This window comes from Anopheles cruzii, chromosome 2 (assembly GCF_943734635.1).
Source record: "Anopheles cruzii chromosome 2, idAnoCruzAS_RS32_06, whole genome shotgun sequence".
In the NCBI taxonomy this organism is placed as follows: domain Eukaryota; kingdom Metazoa; phylum Arthropoda; class Insecta; order Diptera; family Culicidae; genus Anopheles; species Anopheles cruzii.
The window spans coordinates 24,559,835-24,579,072 of NC_069144.1; the positions used below are offsets into that span (position 1 = coordinate 24,559,835).

Genomic DNA, 19,238 nt, shown 5'->3' on the forward strand with positions numbered 1-19,238 from the left:
TTTTTTGAGTGTTAAAAACAGTCCGGTTCTCAACTCTTAGACCTAGTACTGTCCGTACGGTTGGTCCTGAACTGCACTGAACAAGAGTAACGCATAAGGAGAACGACGATAACATCCTTCGAGTCACAAATATGCAACGTTGATGGCCAAATTTCGGTGTGACCCACACCTATGAAGATTAAATGCAATACGTCCGTTATGATTATTACTATCCGGCAGCTTTGAACGCCAACGGGTAGATCCTTGTGATCTGTTAAATATCGACCAAAATTCAATTCCTTTAAAAACATAATACTGAAAAAGAGTGCACAGCAAAAGTCCAATGCCAAGCGACGATCGTTCGCTTTTCAAACGATTATATTTCACAACGAGTCCACGGGGGACGGTTACGACGAGTGACACAGTACAGTGCTGGTAGACGCTAGCAAACTGGTTTCTTCCCCCCTCCCCCCCCAACGCTGCTCCTACCATGGGTCCGATTCCTTCTCCTGCCTAGTTTATCACCTTGCGTATCGCACTAAGCACACAGACATAGACATTGAGGACATGACTAGATATCGGGTATTGTTGAAAGGAAAAACCTCCAAAAAGTACAAACACAACACGCAGAATACCATTTCTCTCTCCCCATCTCTCTCTCTCCATCTCTCTCTAAACGGCTCTTCTTCATGCTCCACCTCGTCCTAACCTAATACACAGTATAACAGCAATTTGGGTAGTTTGCGCGGTCTCCGAGGAGCTCTCGCTAGGTGGCGATACTGTTGTTGAGCAGTGGCGTCGTCACCGTGGGGCAGTTCGTTAGCAGATAGGCCGGTTCGGCGAGGCTCTCGAGACCGAGGTGCTCGATGCAGGGACAGGAGGCCGTGATGTCTTCCGTCACGTCCGAAACACTGTAGTCCGACCGCCGGATGCTGCTGTCCGAAATGACCTCCATCAGGGCGTCGTCGCTGTACCTGCGGCGGAGAACCGGATCCCATGAGCCCTGGATACCCTCTCTTTATGTACTGTCCCCGCGCCAACCTTACCTATGGTAACGGTGTTGCTCCAGCATGGCTCCGCTGGCGAACCTCAGTCTTTTCGGTGACTCCAGACTAGACGAGCGTGGCAGTGACCCTCGGGGCATCCCGAGCGCCATGGCCAACGAGCGGTTCTTGAGCGAGCTCCGCACCCCCGGCACGTTGGTGGCGCTCTTCAGCATGCCGAGGTACTTGTTGAGGGCCCGCGAGCCCCGCCGCTCGGTCCGCTCCTTCGTGCGCCGGGCGCGCGCTTCCGCGTCCTCGCCGACCAGCCAGAACGTACGCTGGTCACCCTTGCCCTTCATCGGTATGAGGCCGCGCTCCGCAAACTGATAGCCCCCGAGCGAGTCCAGGATCTCTTTGGTCTGCAAACTGCAATGGATCTTGAGCGGCTGGCCCGTCGACTCCATGCGCGACGCCGTGTTGACCGTGTCACCGAACAGACAGTAGCGGGGCATCTTCAACCCCACCACCCCGGCACAGACCGGCCCCGAGTGGATGCCGATCCGCAGGAACAACCGGTCGTTCGGCCGGTGCCGGATCTTGAACTCGGCCACCGCTTCCAGCAGCTGCAGCGACATCGACGCCACCTCGGCCGCGTGGATCAACCCGTTCCGGATTGGCAGCCCGGACACGACCATGTACGCGTCCCCGATCGTCTCCACCTTGTACACGTCGTAATGGCCGATGATGGAGTCGAAGCACGTGTACAGGTCGTTCAGGAAGTCGACCACCTGCAGTGGCGTGCTCTCGGCCGACATCGACGTGAAGCCAACAATGTCGCTAAAATAGATCGTCACCAGATCGTAGCTCTCCGCCTCGACCTTGTGGCCGCGCTTGAGTTGCTCCGCCACCGGCCGCGGCAGCATCTCCAGCAGGAGCGCCTCCGTCTTCTTCTTCTCCTCCTGCAGCTGGTCCGTTCGCTCGTCCACCAGCTGCTCCAGATTGTTGGCGTACTTCTCCATCATCGCCATCATGTTGTCGAAGATGTTGGGCCGCATGCCCTTGCGCAGGACGCGCAGCTTGTTGCGGATCGTCTTGAAGTCGGGCCGATCTTCCGGCCGCTCGGCCCAGCACTCGCGCAAACACTCACGCACACAGTCGAACGATGTCTCCAGCGGCTGGATGGCGGGCCGGAAGGGCGTGTTCGGATCGAGCGGGTTCAGGACCCGCTTCAGGCACTCCATCGGCGTGCACTCGATCTCGCCGAAGGGGCCGCGCCGCGTGAACACCTCGTACAGGACGATCCCGAACGAGTAGACGTCACCCTTCGGGGTGCCGGGAACGGTGGCCGCTGGACCCGCCCGCAGCAGCTCCGGCGCCCGGTACAGCAGTTCTGGGGAAGGAGTGAAAGCAAACGGTTAGCCAACTGGCAGGCGTTCCGGTCGAATCTGAACAAAGTCTGAGTCCATCGAGCGAGCGAATCCGTTTATTTTAGGAGGCGAATATGCAAAAACGGCCTAACATCATCCAGTGCATAAACAATTGGTGGCCCGCACAGTTTGCGAGGCGGGACTTTGCAGATTTATCCGTCGATTGAAAGACTGTAACGGTCTCGTCAATTATCAACAGAGCCAAACGGTTTGCTTAGCCCGTTGGCACGGCGAATGGGTAAATAAACATTCCACGCTCGGTTGGCATGGTCATAATTTTGGTTCTTTGATCATTGCGTTCAGGCGAAAGGAGCTGCCTAAGAAACCCGTGGTCCGCGAGCGATTACCTTAAAACTGTTCTTCCTAATTTATTAAGAACTTCACTTTGAAAACGGGCCCCCTCATTGGCCAGCACTTACTTTGGCATGTCTCTTCCAGCTTTTCCTTCTCGTCCGGCACCTCCTCGGAGCCCTGCTTGAACGCGAACAGCCCGAAGTCGCTCAGCTTCACCACCCAGCGAGAATCGATCAAACAATTTGCCGTCCGCAGTGAACCGTGGAAACGGAGCGGCGACTCGTGCAGGTAGATCATCCCGCGCAGGATGTCCGCCACCATCGAGGCGGTGAACATGTTGTCCAGTTTGACGTCCTCGTTTTCCAGCACGTCCTGTGGAATGGAGGGGAACTTCTAAATATCCCAAAAGCCGAAGCAGAAATCATCACAAGCGTAGTTTGTCCATTTTGCCAGACCTTCAAGCTGCCGCGGTTGCAGTAATCGGTGATGATGCAGATGTTTGGTGGCTCCGTGCAGGCCCCGATGAATGCGTTCAGATTATCGTGCCGCATGTCCCGGAGCAGCTTCAGTTCCTTCTTCATTTCGCGCGTTATGTCGATGCTCTTCTTTTTTACCTTCTTGATCGCGTACAGCTGGCCCTTGTACAGCCCGATCGGTGTGAAGATGGTAGAGTACCGGAAGTCCAGATCCGGGTTGGAGCTCAAACTGACCTGACTGGTGCGTATCAGCGGGTGGGTTGTCTGTACGATGGGGAAGCAAATGTTTCCTTACATTAAAAAAGGATTTTAGGGTTCAAATTATAGAATTGATTAAAGAATTCCCTATAAAATAATCCCTTAATTGCATTGCGTCAAAAGTAAACTTTAAAAAGCAATTAAAATTCCCTATAAGTCAATACGATTCCCAAAATGAAACTAAATGTACGAGATACCACGCGCCTCCATCAAATGAAAGTGACCATGCGTCTCCATCGCACCGAAGTTTGAGTTTTGCGGTTCGGAGACGATACTATGGCTTCGCTTTCGTCAATCCAGCCATTTGACGTTGTTAGTCTGCTTAATCAACCACTAGAAGTGGGGTATTTGGAGAATTGTGGTACCACACGAACGGAAAAGCGGAAATTGTAATTGTTTTGTTTGCTCTCTTTCTTTCTCTCTCTCTTTCTGTCTCTCTCTCTCTCTCACTCACTTCTGCTCTTCTCTAACGTAACGTGACGTACGTTATTTTAGGCAGGCATTGAGGTCATTTAACTCCATTTCGGTGTTATGTGCCACCGCCGTCGAAGTGGGTCCCTAATCGAGAGGCCACCCGTAGCTGCGGAGCTGTCACGCTGCGAACGACGTGAATGCCTCTCGAAACTAAACACGCGCGCACCGTGAATGGCTCTCGGCACGTCAACAGTCCGAAGAAACACTGCCCCAACTAGGTCAGTGACGGTTCGGGGCCACATGTCCCGTTGCGAGGACACACACGAAAGGGCATATCGTGTGCACCTCTTAAACTGAGATATCCCAGGTGTTTGCCCCATCACGTAAGCTGGCTACCTACCCGGGTCATCTTCTGGCCGGCGGTTTCCTTTTCGTTTTCGTGCATCTGGATCTCCTTGAAGTCAACCTTCCACAGCAGGCTGTCGAGCTCCTGCTCGTAGCGCCAGTTCCGGTACAGGACGAGCGAAACGACGCCCAGTAACAGCAGCGCCCCGCCAGCAATGCCTCCCGTGATTTCTCCCGTGTAGCCTGGATGCGGAGCGACGCACAGGAAATGAGACGGAACATCCCCGGTTTTCATAAGCTTTTTCCCGAAGCGAACGATGTTTTTCCTGCTTTGCCAGCGTGTTGTCGGCGCCCCGATACTTACTTATACACTTCTCGCCGCGAAACCCACACCGTGGTTCGGCCACCGGAGGCCCGTCGCCGACCCAGTCGATTGTGCCGAACAAACGTATCTCCTGTGCCAGGTTGTCGTTTGTCGAAGGTCCGAGAATGGAAGAGATGACGAAAAACCGATCAGAATCAACCGAACACCGTCACGGGACCTTCTGAACACGAGGGGGCTCACACACGTGGCCGCAAAGGATGCGAAAGGATATTAGCACAGCATGCGAATTAACCGAAAAGGGCCAGCAAAAACGGGCAGACACAGGACGTTTCACCGTTTACTCTAATAGAAAATAAAAGTTTCAAATAAAATCGGGTAAAAAGGGACATCATCGCAGCGAACGGAGAGTCCGAAGGTGCGCGGTCAATTTCGGACAGCGACGCAGCGACGATTAATCACGCACTGATTTGCATCGAACGTATGGGGGACGAAAATTAAACTGACAGCAACGACAAGGCGTATTATCCTTTAACGGTTGTCGCTTGAGAAGGGTCTCTACCGGTGTTGTGGCTTTCAATCAGTTTTGTGAATTGGCAGAAACGGTGAATTGAATATTGAAAAACTCGTTTGCAATACTATAGACAGCTACCAATGCATGCCAATAAATCATATTATGATAGTACGTAAAAAATAACATACTTAAAATGCTGGATCCCACTCTAAGGTGTTTATTTATAGTTTTTACTATGTAAGATGATGTAATTGCAATATATTTCATTTTTAATCTTATAATTCAACTATAATTTTCGTGCTATATTATTTACAAATGTACTGTAAAATCACAATCATCACAAGGTTGAGGGCTACACTGGAGACAGTTTTATGTAACTACGAAACATTCTTTCCAACTGAAGACTGTTTACTGAACTCAATGGGCTAGTCCAAACATTCTCACCTCCAACCCAACATTCCTAAACAATCAATGCAACTCTACACTCCACTCCTTATTGGTAGCGAAATCGGAACAACAAACAACTAGAAACGTAAAGTGTGAAAAGCTGTGTTGAAATGGAAGCGAAAAACAAGAAACAAGTGAAGCATCAACACCATCAACGGGTACAGAATAGAAACAAAGCCAACATAGTCGATCATCTCTAAGCGTGAGTGATCGAATCCGACGGGTAAATGGAACAAACAACATCAGCGGGAACTCCAGCGTGCTCCACGGTATGATGGATGGCTCCATCCGTGAAATCGAAACAAATATTTGTGGCAAAAAGGAGAAAATCAAAACACTAACTACAACGATGACTGGAAAAACGGGCAACGGACAAGACACATTGATACACTGGACCACCCCTCAGCCTGAACTCACCTGGATCTTAAACTACAGAGAGAGGACGCATTACGGAATTCGACAAAGAAATGTACAAAGAGAAGAAGTGAAAGAAAAGATGAGAAAACCCTACACCAACGAACGGAAGCTCTAATGTACACCGCGAACTACAAAACATTTAGAAGTATTTGTTCTGAGACCGTTTTGATTTGTTTCAAGCACTTTTCGACTCCTCATGCTGCGAAGGATTGTTTTACAAACATAAGTTCTATTCTTATGTTGTGTTTTAGATTTGATGAGTTGTTCATAATTCGTGCAAAAATGTGAACAGTACCAAAAACCCGACAGCTTACGTCCACACAATAATTACATGTTATGATAATTGTTGTTTGAAGAATTAGTTTGAGAAATGCTTATCACAAAATACAATACCTAAAATTGACATCTATAAAAATTGGGCAAAGTTCTACTAGATTTCGATTATTAATTTGATTTCTTTAAAAATTTGGGTTTTGTTTTCTAATATTTACATGGTTTGCAAACTACACACCGCAAATAAACTTGATAAATACGAAACGCACCCCGTTCGCAGCGCAACTTTACTATTGTGTACTGACCACATTATCCAACTTTACTCTCCTAACATCCAAAAAGGCACCAAAAAACGACCTTATCAATCCATCACCTAGAGCTGGCACTAACCACTTTGGGAGCACTTACCGGGATGCGGTCCAAGGACGGCGAGCTGAACCGTCCGATCGGAAACAGCCCGTAGCGCTGGCCGGGCTCGGTGCTGGGGACCGGTTTCCGGGCAAGGATCGTGTAGTTTCCTGTTGCATCACCGTTCTCGTCGATGTGCACCAGATAGCTGGTCGGGATGGGAAATCAGGACGAATGAAAAAAACTCGGCTACCGGCCGGCAAGGTGCTGGCTGGTGTCACTTACCCCATCGCGCTCATGTAAGCCCGGCCCTTAATCGCGTCGATGATGGCGGACCCATTTTCGGGACTGCCGCCCGCCTGCAGCACTTGCATCAGCGCATTTGCATACAGATGGACCGCATCGTACAGATAGGCCGCTTCCGCCCGGATCTGGCGTGTCAGGAAAGAAAGATGAGGTAGCAGTAAATTAATGGACGGTCGGACGGCTCGGTGAACCGGAAGGGCTAGGGCCCGGGTCCGGAAGTAGCGCGCCGGAGTAGCCAGCGGACGGCGAACGGACGTGACACGGACCGGCAACTGGCGGTGTTGACGGTTCCCGCTCGCTGCCGGTGGTCATTAATCAAACACCATTATCGAGGTCGAGCTCGAGGAGGAGGTGTACGTATCACTTCGCTCGACCAGCGCACCGAGTCCAGCTGTTCGCGAAGTAATCGCTTTTTGATGCAAATCGAACGAAATGGAATGCCGTACAGTGTGAAACGTCTATGCGCTGCTTCCGAGTAGGGAACAAACGAAGCTGACAAGGGGTTTACAAAAGAGCAACACGGTTTATGTGTTGCAAACCGGAGCCAGATTGTGCCGAAACAAACATATTTGTTGAGAGCTAGTTGCGCTTTCTCGGGTTCAGCAATTGATCGGGTTTATTTGTTGATATTTTACATCTGTGAGTTTAATTCTTCCATTTTGCTATTAATATATTTTTCCAATACCAGATCAAAAAGGATAAATCAAGTTGAAAAAACTATCAGTTACACGCCAAACAGCCGAACAATAAATGAACCAAATGATGACAACCAAACCGTTTGCAAAGAAAAATCAATAATTTCATCACCTTCACAGAACACAAACCTACGATGAATAATTCAACTTTGAACCACCCTTCCATTTATCCCATCTGAACGAATCACAGAACAAACATAATATCCTTTTGATTCGTCCCTGTGACTTTCAACTGCATTTTAAGCGCCAGTCGCATCGGGCGTCGAAGTAGATTGCAATTTGTGGACGGAACGGCGGTCCTCGAGAGCGTATAAAAGGAATGTCCTTAAAACCCACCAACACTACCAATCACAATCTCGCCGCTCGGTTACCTCTATCGGTTTAGAGTGCCATGTGCCATCGAAGAAAACCGGAATCGATTATCCGTTCCAAGCAGCATAATGGGGAGCAGAAATGCACGCCCCCCATGGTTTCGCTTCAATATCACGAGAGCTCAATTCCGTCAGCTACAGACATTCAACGAACGGAGAGAACGAAGTCACATTATCGGGTACTCTCGGAAAGCGGTTGGTTGCGGCTATCCCGGTTGCGGCGTTGGATTGAAACGATCCCACCCACAATGGTATGTGGCAATCCGTTCGTACCACTTCCGGCCGTAATTATAGTCAATCTGCATGCTCTCGTAGCTCGTAACAGATTGCAAGCCGTGCGGGTGACATTGCGGGCGCAATATAATCATGGTAATTAGAGACGCGGTAAGCTTCACGAGAGGCAGCCATTACACAATTGTAAGGTCGTGTAAGGAAGTCCCTAAGCCATTGGAAAATTATCTTTCATTGGGGCAATCAGAGGAAAGTGTGTCAATCAGCAACACTTGAGCTGATTGAGTAATTGAGATGATTCGAAGATAACAATTCGTTTATCGAGTTATTATTGGTTTAATCGTTCATGATCGGTAGACTCGCAATAAATTTAATTTCATTTGGTTGGATATGATAAATTTTATTAGACTTGAAATTTAGAAGAAAATAAACGATTCAATTTGTTACAATAAGCGAAGATAAAATATCAAGCAACCACTTAAAAATCACAACAAAATATTCGAAGAAACAAAACCGAATTTGAAAATAACCAGAAAGAAGCAAATAAAAGCTCGAAGGCTCAAAATAAAATAACGATACTAATTAATTCTTTTATTGGAGCAGATTTTGAAATATTCTGTATATTTTTAGCAGTGTCTTAAGGCCATTGTAGTCGAAAACGAAGTCCAAAATACGGCAACAACAACAAGAATGAAATAAAAAGACATGAAAATGAAAAACATATCATATTAAGCACAATCGAAATAGAATTATGTTTAACATTAAAACATTTACGCACAATTTTTTTTTTATTTAATCCAATCCATACCTCATTACATTCGGATGTTCGAAATACGCTGTAACATTAAGAAGGCAACGGAAATGGTCACAAAGAATGGGACTTTACGCAGTTTTTTTTTGCCCTGCAGCACGCCGCAAACCAATTCGGAGGGTCTATTTAATCAGCTGAGAGGATCTGGCGAAATCTTTCTAAATTCCTCCCTAAGCTCTTCCATTTCTCGTGGGTCCATTGTCACGGAAGTGCATTATTGATACGGAAGAAAATACATTACATCCGGTTGCTGCCTGGGGAAGTTGCCGTCGTTCGGCACACGCCCAGACTCCTGGGGGATCCCGTTGGGAGAAGCGTAACCATTGGCCGACGTCAGAGCTGTCTCCGGTATTTTGATGCCCAACGAGTTCGTTTTCCGTCTGTCGCGTAACTCGATAGCAATCAATGAAGCCGGAGTCGATTACCATGTCCTTATTATGGCCGGTGCCCGTTTGCAGCAACCGGATGCAGCCCATGCAGGGCGGTAATCAACTTTATCCTTAGTGTCATGAAGAGTTCTGTTTATTTGCCCCCCGGAGCTTGGTACATTAATTCAATTTCCGAAACGGCAATGTGTGTGACAAGCTTGTGGGTCGCTCGGGAAAAGTAGGGTGACCGGATGGATACTTTCTCCAGAGCTTAGCGTTCACGATTTTGTGTTCGATTTAAACTTTGCACATCTTTTGCTGACATTAGCAAAGTTTTCCAATCAATTTTCTGCCAAAACTTTTTCACATTTTCCAATCAGTCAAACGTTATTGAGAACCTTACACTACTACGTAATTGGTTTGATTATAGTATTGCCTTTCCTTCGACAAAAAAGCGAACCAATAAATAACCCTGTTCGAAAACATCAACCCGCCTCGTGACGCCTGAGTTGAAACAGATTTCGTTGCACCCGGCCGAAAAGTGCACCTTCTGACAACAGCGTGCACGTCGTTTGAATCAACTGAAGCGGCCACACAGCTTCAACGTAAATTTGCGCAGAATCTCTCAAAAAACTCGGCCAAAGATCGCAGATCTGCGATGTGTCGTAAATATTTACCTGTTTAACGCCTCCGAAGAAGATTAACGCGTTTCGGTAGTTGAACGGTGGTAGCTCCAGATATTTGTTTACCTACACCAGGACGAAGAGAAACAAGACACGAGGGTGAATGTCTAAATATGTAACATTTTCCGAAATTAATTCATCGTCGGCCGGCTCACAACTTCATCAACTTCGCTTTTTCATCCCCAGTATAGGGTCATACATTCATGTCTTTAAAATGCCATAAATACAACCGACAATTTGCTAAATACTAGGCTGCTCATTAAATTCGGAGCCTCGACAACTTAGAGCGCTGCTAGGAGTGTAATTTTTGTTTTGTTTTATTTGTTCACTCTTCATATGAACGTATGTGAAGTTTCATTTCAATCGGACACTTACTTTTTTTTTAACAAGCCATTTAGTATCGACGTGTCACATTACTTTTTTACAGCTGTTATGACGTCATCATTTGATGAAAAACCCTTTCCGTGCACGATTTTTTTTTGGTTTGAAAACAGATGGAAGTCGCTAAGGGCCAAATCTGGCGAATAGGGTGGATACTACAACAATTCGTACTTTAATTCATGGATTTTTGCTATTTTCAAAATGCTCTTCTGTGCAGGGTGCGTTGCCCTCATGAAACGGGTTGTTTTTCTTCTGCAAACCGGGTCTATTTTCACGAATTTTCGCTTTGAGTTGCTCTAAAATGTTACAAAACTAGTCAAAATTTATTGTTTTATCAATTTGCAAGTAATCCGTTAGCAAAATTCCATTCGCATCCCACAAAAACTGATGCTAACATCTTTTCAGGCAATTTCTGGACGAAGTCGTTTCGGAACTGAAGAAAAAGGTTCACACCACTCCTTAACCTTTTGTTTTGATTCAGGATCATGGTGATAGACCCAAGTCTCATTCCTAGTGTTGATTCAATGCACAAAATCCACTTTATCCTATCGAAAACGCTTTAAATGTTGTTAAGAAAGATGCATTCGAATGCGTTTTTAGCGAATGCGGCACCCATTTTGCAAACAGCTTTCTCGAACTCAAAACTTCAGTCAAAATATTGGTTATACTGCTCAATGAGTTGGCTAGGGATGGTACTTAATTTCTATCAGTGATTGGACGATTTTTGAAAACGATATCCTGTATTGTTTTACGATTTCCGATGTTGTGTCTGTTTTTTGACGTTTTTGACATGGATCGTCTTAAAGGCTACTACGACCGCATTTAAACTCAGAAACCCCTCTTTTAACCACCTAATTAAAGGTGAAGAGTCCTTATACACTTTCAACATTCGGTCATAATTTACCTTTGCTTTTAAACCTTTCAAAAATAAAAATTCAATCACTGCACGATACTTGGTTTTTTCCATTGTGAAAAATACTGTGACATGTCGATACTAAATGGCTTGTTAAAAAAAAAAGTAAGTGTCCGATTGAAATGAAACTTCACATACGTTCATATGAAGAGTGAACAAATAAAACAAAACAAAAATTAGACTCCTAGCAGCGCTCTAAGTTGTCGAGGCTCCGAATTTAATGAGCAGCCTAGTAACATAAAACTTGGTGATAATAGAGCTCAGCTTAAACAATATGTGTACCAGAAGGCATTTAAAGGAAACGAACCTGTAAAAACCAAAATAAAATTGGAGTACAAAATAAAACAACAGAGTAAAAAACAAACTTGTTAAAATTGAAATGTAAAGAGAAAACAGTAAACAGAAATAAAATAGGCAAAAATGATATAAACTAAAGCAAATAAGATGAGGAAGTAAGAAAAAGAGCAAAACGTGCTAAAAAGGCACAAATACCAAGGAAATTTACTTCTTCTCCAATACTTTAAATCAATCGGAACAGTGTTATTGATTCTGGCAGTGTACGATTTGTTTTCGTACTAATTTTACCCTGAAGCATCTCCATCTGCCCAGAAATGTAGATCGCAAACGAATGGACGTGCCACTTGATGCATTGCACGTTGCACTCCGCGGAACGCGAGCCACCCCTCCACGAATTGCATTTTCCGCTCCGTTTCGCTTTCACCACCAAATCCTTGTTTGTTGTTTGCGCCCGACCGCCCAAGCGAGTGATTTATTATTTTTAATACCGCTCCTAACTCTTTCAACGCTTTCGCCCCGCCCGCCGGTGGCAAATCGATGCCGAGTTTATAAATATGCTTCCTTCGTATTCCGTATGTTGGAGAAGATTTCGTTTTCGCTCGCTTTTTTTCTGCAATTTTTAGTAACTCACTGACGAGGTTTCGATCCACTGTGTGTGTGGTTCGGAAATTTTAACCCGCGTCAGTGTCCCGCGAAAGAAGCTGTAATTTATACACAGGATTTGTTGCTGTGTCCAGGGGGTGGAATTAAATTAAATTTTTATGACTTCGTTTTCCGTTTGCTATTAACGGAGGATCAGCTTAATAAAAAGAATGTGGCACATAAAATGGTTTTACTGGTGTGTCCAGTTTTCTCCGACGTTTCTGGTCGACTTCTGTGCCGACGAGACCGTTTGGCTTTTAATGGACTTTTGGTTGAGTGATTAACTTAACTATGAATTTAATTAGGCAATCTTTTTCGAAACCTTATTTACGCGTTCCGTTGATTCTATTTTAGCCGTCTGCATTTCTTGACTGCAAAATCTCTCTTTCTCTCTCGATGTTGCCAGTCGGATTTTGCTTCCTTAATCGCTCAGGGTATTGTTTTGTTTGATACTTCTCTTAGTTTAGTTTATGAACTTCTCAATCTAGATAAAGCCATTTGAGAAACTTTCCTTTTGCTTTTCCTTCATGTCATGCACTCTTTATGGGTCTAAACATCCCAAAACCAATAACCCGTGAAAACCAATTTTCAAACATCAAAAGAGGTTCCGAAACTTAAGTCTAAGCCATGAAACAACTTGATTGATACCGGAAACATCGGCACGCGCCTGGAATTGACTCGATCAATCCGGCCACTTGTAGCTGGAACCGATTATCGTCAGTCTGCCATCATGGCCCGTAAACTTACCTGCACCGCAAACTCATCGAAACGAACCGGCGCCGACGGTACGACGGCCAGATAGTGTCGGAAGCCTTCGACCGCATCCGGATCCGGTGTGGTTTGCAGCAGCCCGTGCATGTACTTCGTCGGCAGCCCCGCGTCGTACTGCTCGATGTCGACACCGACCACGAAGTAGTCGCCGTGCTGCAGCAACCCCTTGCGCCGAAGACTCACCAGCAGCCCCACGTGCTCGTAGTGGTAGCCCAGCACCAGATAAACTGTCGGAACGGACCAAAAGAAAACGTCAATAATTTGATTAATGTCCTGCCGACGAGTGTCCTCAGCGTGACGAGGACGAAAGATGAATAAATAAATGAAGCAGCGATAGCAAAGGAGCGCGCAACGGTTGTTGCGTACTTTTCGGTGGGTGCCCAGAACCCATTGGCCCAGTTTGGCCCAACTACCCGCTACGGAGGACCGCGCCGGCAGGGTCGTGGAAACGCGCAGTGGATCGGTTCAATGGAGCAAATTGGAAATAATTTATCAAAAAACCGCGACAGCTCGGTAAACGGTCTTGGGTATTAATTGAACCTTAAGCGATCTGCTATCGTCACTCCCGGAGCGAAGCGTGTCCGGTGATCTGCGGCGTGATTAATGGTCCGGAGAATTTTACTTAAGAAAGCGAGCTCTTTAAAATTTAAAACAATCAAAACAAGGTTTGAAAATTGGAACATTTTCCGTGAAATCATCATTACCGAGCGGAAACATTCAAACTGATAAAGGTTAATTTATCGACAAGAAAGAAGAATGTGGATAAAAGGCTATGTATTAAATGAAGTTGTCTTTCCACAGGACATGATTAGAACAAATAAGGAGAAAGTTAAAGATAATGAAACGGTCTGAAGAAGAAAATAAGTTTTGTGCTGCTTTTATTCTGCAGCTCAACGGTTGACGACTGGGTCGGTTCATCTTCAGGACGTTCCATTTCAACCTTGTTTGATTTATTTATGCCCGAGGTTTTGCCCGTATCACGGGCTTTCCACTTACTTCTCGTGTCAGCGTACGTTTCCTCTACCAGCCGGTCGAACGGATTGCCGGCGTAGCCGTGGTGGTAGACGTCGCTCCAGGTGGCGACCGTCCGGACCCGGATGCTGGCCGACTTGAGCGTAGTTTTGAGCGTTTCCGCCACCGCGTCGAACTCACCGTTGTCTGAAGCACGATACAAAAAACTAACCTTAAAGAAGCCGAGGAAAACTATTTTTCCATTTTTTCGATCGGATTTTGTGGATTTCGGTCAGACACTTGAGTGGACGGACGGACGGACGGACGGACAGACGGAGAAGGCAGAGAGAAGGTGGCCACAGTGAGGGCTGGTGAGACAATGGTGGGGCGGAGGCGGAGATGAGGGCCGCCCTACGTACCTGGGTCCAGTTGTAGGCGAGCAGCAGCGACACGACCGACTTGGAGATCTGCAGGTCCGGCGGTCGAGTCCGGGCGAACGTCGGGAAGTGTTTCTTGTTGGACGTTTCGTTGTGGGTGCAAAACTGCAAAGCGGAAGGACCCGAGAGATGGTAGGGGATTGAATGGCCGCATCTAATTGGCTTACTTTGTCACCCAAATTCAATTGCTCGCTATGATGGATGTCGAAGATTGTGCATTAAAATGTTTGAACAAAGTAAGAACCTCGCTCTAACGTTCGTAGTCAGAAGAACGGTTGGCTCAATTTAAATATTTTAACAGAAGACATATTTAATTTCAAATATATGAATGGCTTTACTAATGTTAATTAATGTCTTAAAATTTGATAATTTGCCAAGAAGCACTTAAAACTGGATTCTGAATTAAATCTCTTCAAAAATTATCTTTTAAAAACAGGAATAAAGAAGTCGTTTAGAATTTGAAGAAAGAATTAAACAACTAAGAATAACGCACACGAATCACAAAATACGACGACTATTGAATATCCTTATCTCGAGCATACCAATTGGTGAACCACAGCACACGAAACCAAACTTCTTCCCTCTCTAAGACGCGATAATTATTTTTTCCAAACAGAGCAACCGATCGAGTATTGCTCTGGCACTTAATGTTGCTAATGTTTTCGGACGAATAAATTAAGATAGTTCCTCTTGGCACCTCCCGCCCAGACGATGCTACTCACGTAGGAAATCATCGGCAGATTGAAGGCGGCCGCCATTCGGCCCTCGTGGACGCACGTTTCCTGCGGTCCCAGGTAACCGACCACGTCCCGCGTCCAGAGGTCGGCCGTCTTCCGGATGCTGGTCATCTCCTCGCCGTACGTTTCCGCCACTTCGAAGCGCAGCTCGTGCCCATGCTTGCTGAAGTACCGTTCGTTCACCTCGCGCATGGCCAGCGTGATGGCACCGGAAATCTGTAATCCTATCCCGGGAAAAACACAGAGCGCACGGAGACCAAAGTGAGTGAACGTGAAAGAGAGAGCTCGGTTGAGAGGAACGGTAATGGAAGAAAGGCTGTAAGTAGATAAAAAGGATATTCTATTACCGGCCAAGCAACCGGGCAGAGAACAGCAGAGTCGGATGCTGTTGCCTACCGGTTGTCTGGACGCCCAGTGGCCAGCAACTTGCAATGGGGTCTCGGTGGGCATTTAATTGGTCTTCGTGGCCAACAAAGTGTAGCGGGAAGGCAAACCAAACCAGTAATGAAGCGTTCAGTGTTGCCGTGCTATTCGTTTCAGTCGCCATTCGGGCAGTGTTTTTATTTGCTCCAGAAGTTTTTATTTGCTGGCAGAAGGGTTTGTTTTGAATAGTTTCCAGTAATTGAAAAACAAGTTGAATAAAAGAATGCCAATTCAAGCTTTTTTACTTCAATAAACGAAACACTAATGCAAAACCGCGTGAGACCAAGAGCTCAAACCAAAAGACCCACGAGGATACTCGACGGAAATATTTTAATAACATTCTTATCGTATTTCTTTTCAGCTTTAACCCTGTGCAGTGTTAGTCACACACCCGTTATGACCTAGCGAGAAGAAACTAAAGCAATCGGACCAAAGAAAATGCTTCGTCTTTTCCCAAGCCCCGCGCGGAAAATGCTCAAACATTCGGGCCTTTCATAGGAGAACGTTAACTGGCAAAACGGCGAAAACAGTAACGATCCCACATTTAGAATTCCGTGCTGTTCCGGCGGTCTTTCATCCAGAAACGATTGTGACAAATTTGCGGTCGAAGCTGTTGGTTTTCCTGTCAACTACAGTTCACCGTCGCGAACCTTCGCCGCCATTATGCTGTGGACTTGCACTTTCCGGCCTGGCCCGGTTCCGTTTCGTTTCCACGTCCAACACAATAGACCATATTTTTGCTTTCCCCTATCAAACGATAGTATTTTGCATAAAACCGCAATTAATTACAGACGGCAGGGCCGTCGTTGGTGGCCATTGTTCAGCGGTGCAACAAATGCACTTCCACGGGCAAGTAAATTAAAGTCCAACACCAGCTCTTGTTGCTTAATTAAATTGGAAAGCTCATAAATTAGAGACGAATGGCGAGTTGGTGGCCGTGCCAGAAGGTGGAAACAGATGATAACTCAGGCGAATGAAGAACTTCAAGTTGAGGTTTAATTATAGAGCCCCCGTCGTCGACCCATTCTTTTTATCACACCGTTAACGTTCTTCGGTGGTTGGTGTGAAAGTAATCTATTAATCAAACGCGAACTGGTGTTGTGAGCTCTGCGACGCATTTTTTGGTCGTTCAAGTATCAACATCTTGTACCAAAAAGTCCGGCAGCCGGCAGGAATTTTGTTTATAAACCATTTTTCTTTCCGCCATCGATCGAACGGTCGCTTAAGTTCAAATTTACGCGGTTATCAAACATTATCTCCTGCAGACGATCGGCCACGGTACACGTTCTCCGGCGAGACGACCTTAAAGTGTGCTCGGCGGCACCCTATCAGACACTATTAATGTTTGTGTACGTGTGAGACCGGGGCATGGCCGAGGCACGATTCAAAAAAACGGATTCTTTGCCCTTGGCCAGCCGTCATACAGACGGGTAAACATTTTTCAAACCCAAAATTGCTCCCATTTGCAACGTTGGACACTTGCGGCTCGCCAGCCGCTACCAGGCTGCAGAACTTCCACCAGGTAGCTCGTTGAAGCACCGTAACGTAACGTGGTGTGTTCGGTAATAAACGGTGCCACCAGAACTGGTGCCTTGAGCGATGGCGATGGTCGTTGGCTTTCCGCTCCGTTTCGAAAGGAAGACAAATGGACGGCTATTTAACGGGATGAAACATTTTCTTTCTCACAGGCGGCGCGGCGTACAGCATCGTCATTTTCAAGTCGTTGAAATTTGTGGAAAGAAAAACCAATCTGCATGGATACGACGTTTGCGACGATGCCGGGACTGCGGTTCATTCAGAAAATACGCTTTTATGTTAGCACCAAACAGAAGTGTGATTTGCGTGTGAAACTTAAACAGTTTTGGTCAAGGATCCTCCCGAAATTAATCAGACATTAACCAAATCACGAGCAGCCATAAAGGCCCGGGACCATCCGAGCTGAAGTTAGTGTGCTACTCTTTAAATAGTTTCTTCACTAATCTGTTGGGTGGCACATAAAACTCAACCCACACAGCCGTATAAACGTAGAATTAAATTTTTGCACCAGCGCGTTGCGAGGGATTTGTTACACGACGTTTGGGTCCCGTACCGTTCGCTACGATGGTTTTATGTGTGCGAAACTGCTGGATTTGGCCGGAAGCAGCTATCTAATTATTTCCGTTTTGCCCGGTCCGAAGGACGAAGGAGCTCTGCGCCGGAGCGCGCCCCGAAGTGCGCATTCCCGTTAAGTACCCGAGAGCATAAGCTCACTCATCACGGATGACAGTGACAGCGAAATGAACGGCGTCTATTAATTCTGCAGGCGGCGTGCGTCCGCAGCGAAGCTGGTGAAGTAGCTCTGCACCTCTGCACTTCATTCAGCGTGCGGCGGACTACATTTGTGACTGCTTCCTTGTACCCCTTTTGCTGTCGCTTCGCTGGCCACTGAAGCATTTTAAGCTATTTAAGACTGCGGATGCTTGGGGTGTGATTAGCGACGGGCATCTGTTCATACGATTTGAGTTCTTTTCAGAAAAAAAAACTTCGTGTTAAAGTGGGTTACAACAACCCGTTAATTTGGAAACATTATTGACACTTTTGGAAAAAAATATCACACATGCATGAAACATGCTCTCTAAACAATGAAAAGAAGTGTAAAAGCGTTGAAACCCGCAAAAACATAATGTGGACAAATATTGTATAATATAAAATGATAAGAAAATAGATTCTTTGATTAAGTGATTATCTCAAGGAAATGGTAACAATGTTTAAATACATCATGATTCAACGAAAGATTGCCACTGTACCATTCCATTTGCTTACTCTCATAAAATAGGAGTCCTTGTCATAGTCCTCGAGATAGGTTTAAGGTACAGGCCAAATAAATAAAGCCTTCAAGCCGCCTTCAACATTGGAAAAATAAAATTTACGATCCACAACCATTTTCCTTGCCCTTTCATTTGCGGCCCGTTGTCGACTTTCAAAACGTGTTAAAAGATCCTTAGTAAAGCATGGCTTACCCGGCCTATCGTAGACCCGATCACCGGTGCGTCGTTGCGAACCGGTCAGATAGCCGACGGTGAACACATCACCCGAGCCGCGAACCACGAAAAACGTCAGCACAAGGACACCGACGGCGTAAACACACCAAACGCCTGCTCCTGCTCCTGGGGCACGATTTCGCGCGATGGACGACTCCGCTAGGGTTGACCGGAAGGGGCACGACGATGACGACGAGGACGATTCACGCACGGGCACACTGTTTCTTGACGACACTAGACTGGACACTTTGGTACTTCGGTTGGATTGCGGTTCGCGTACGAACTTCATAACTTCTTACACGCTTTTAATCAGCACAGGACAACCCCCGACACAGGTTGGGACCCCGTGGGCTTGTCTTTTCTTTTCTATGACTATGCCGGTTCCGTTGTGCTACCGCCAGAAGGGCTTCGGGATTTCCGGGAAAGCGTCGGCGAACGGAGTGCTGCATTCTAGTGCCGGGCCACGGCCATCCACTGGTCCGGTCGCATAATTTTCAATCGCAAACGACACTTTTGCCCGGCACATGCTGTTGTAGGGCTCACTGCGATCCAAGACATGGAGGGAATGGTAGGCCCAGTGGTTCGAACGCTTTTTCCAGAAAAGAAACCTTTTTTTTGTCCTGTTTCTTTGAGCCACCCAGAGCGCCGGAGGCTAATTGGTGCGCAGGACCTTTTTTTATTTACTCAATCGGCAGGATCTGAAA

The 19,238-nt window shown here is 46.5% G+C and overlaps 1 protein-coding gene across 1 annotated transcript; it reads right to left on the reverse strand.

Annotated features, from left to right (window-relative positions):
* Nucleotides 1-745: 745 nt before the first annotated feature.
* LOC128275460 (guanylate cyclase 32E) lies at nucleotides 746-18,823 on the reverse strand. Its single transcript, XM_053013966.1, has 14 exons — nucleotides 18,514-18,823; nucleotides 15,077-15,315; nucleotides 14,337-14,459; nucleotides 13,963-14,149; nucleotides 12,943-13,193; nucleotides 9,957-10,028; nucleotides 6,783-6,928; nucleotides 6,558-6,705; nucleotides 4,541-4,631; nucleotides 4,232-4,419; nucleotides 3,139-3,423; nucleotides 2,809-3,055; nucleotides 1,026-2,352; nucleotides 746-953 (listed from the first exon to the last, which is right to left on the reverse strand). The coding sequence occupies exons 1-14, from the start codon at nucleotides 18,821-18,823 to the stop codon at nucleotides 746-748; spliced, it is 3,822 nt and encodes a 1,273-aa protein (XP_052869926.1).
* Between the last annotated feature and the right edge of the window lie 415 nt (nucleotides 18,824-19,238).

What these genes read in the sequence shown, in the direction of transcription:
- LOC128275460 (XM_053013966.1), bottom strand. Translation starts at nt 18,823, where the DNA reads ATGAAGTTCGTACGCGAACCGCAATCCAACCGAAGTACCAAAGTGTCC. An exon ending in AACGTACGCTGACACGAGAA is followed by an intron (nt 13,194 to 13,962) that starts GTAAGTGGAAAG and finishes CCGTTCCGACAG; the next exon opens with TTTATCTGGTGCTGGGCTAC. An exon ending in GCTTACATGAGCGCGATGGG is followed by an intron (nt 6,706 to 6,782) that starts GTAAGTGACACC and finishes CATCCCGACCAG; the next exon opens with CTATCTGGTGCACATCGACG.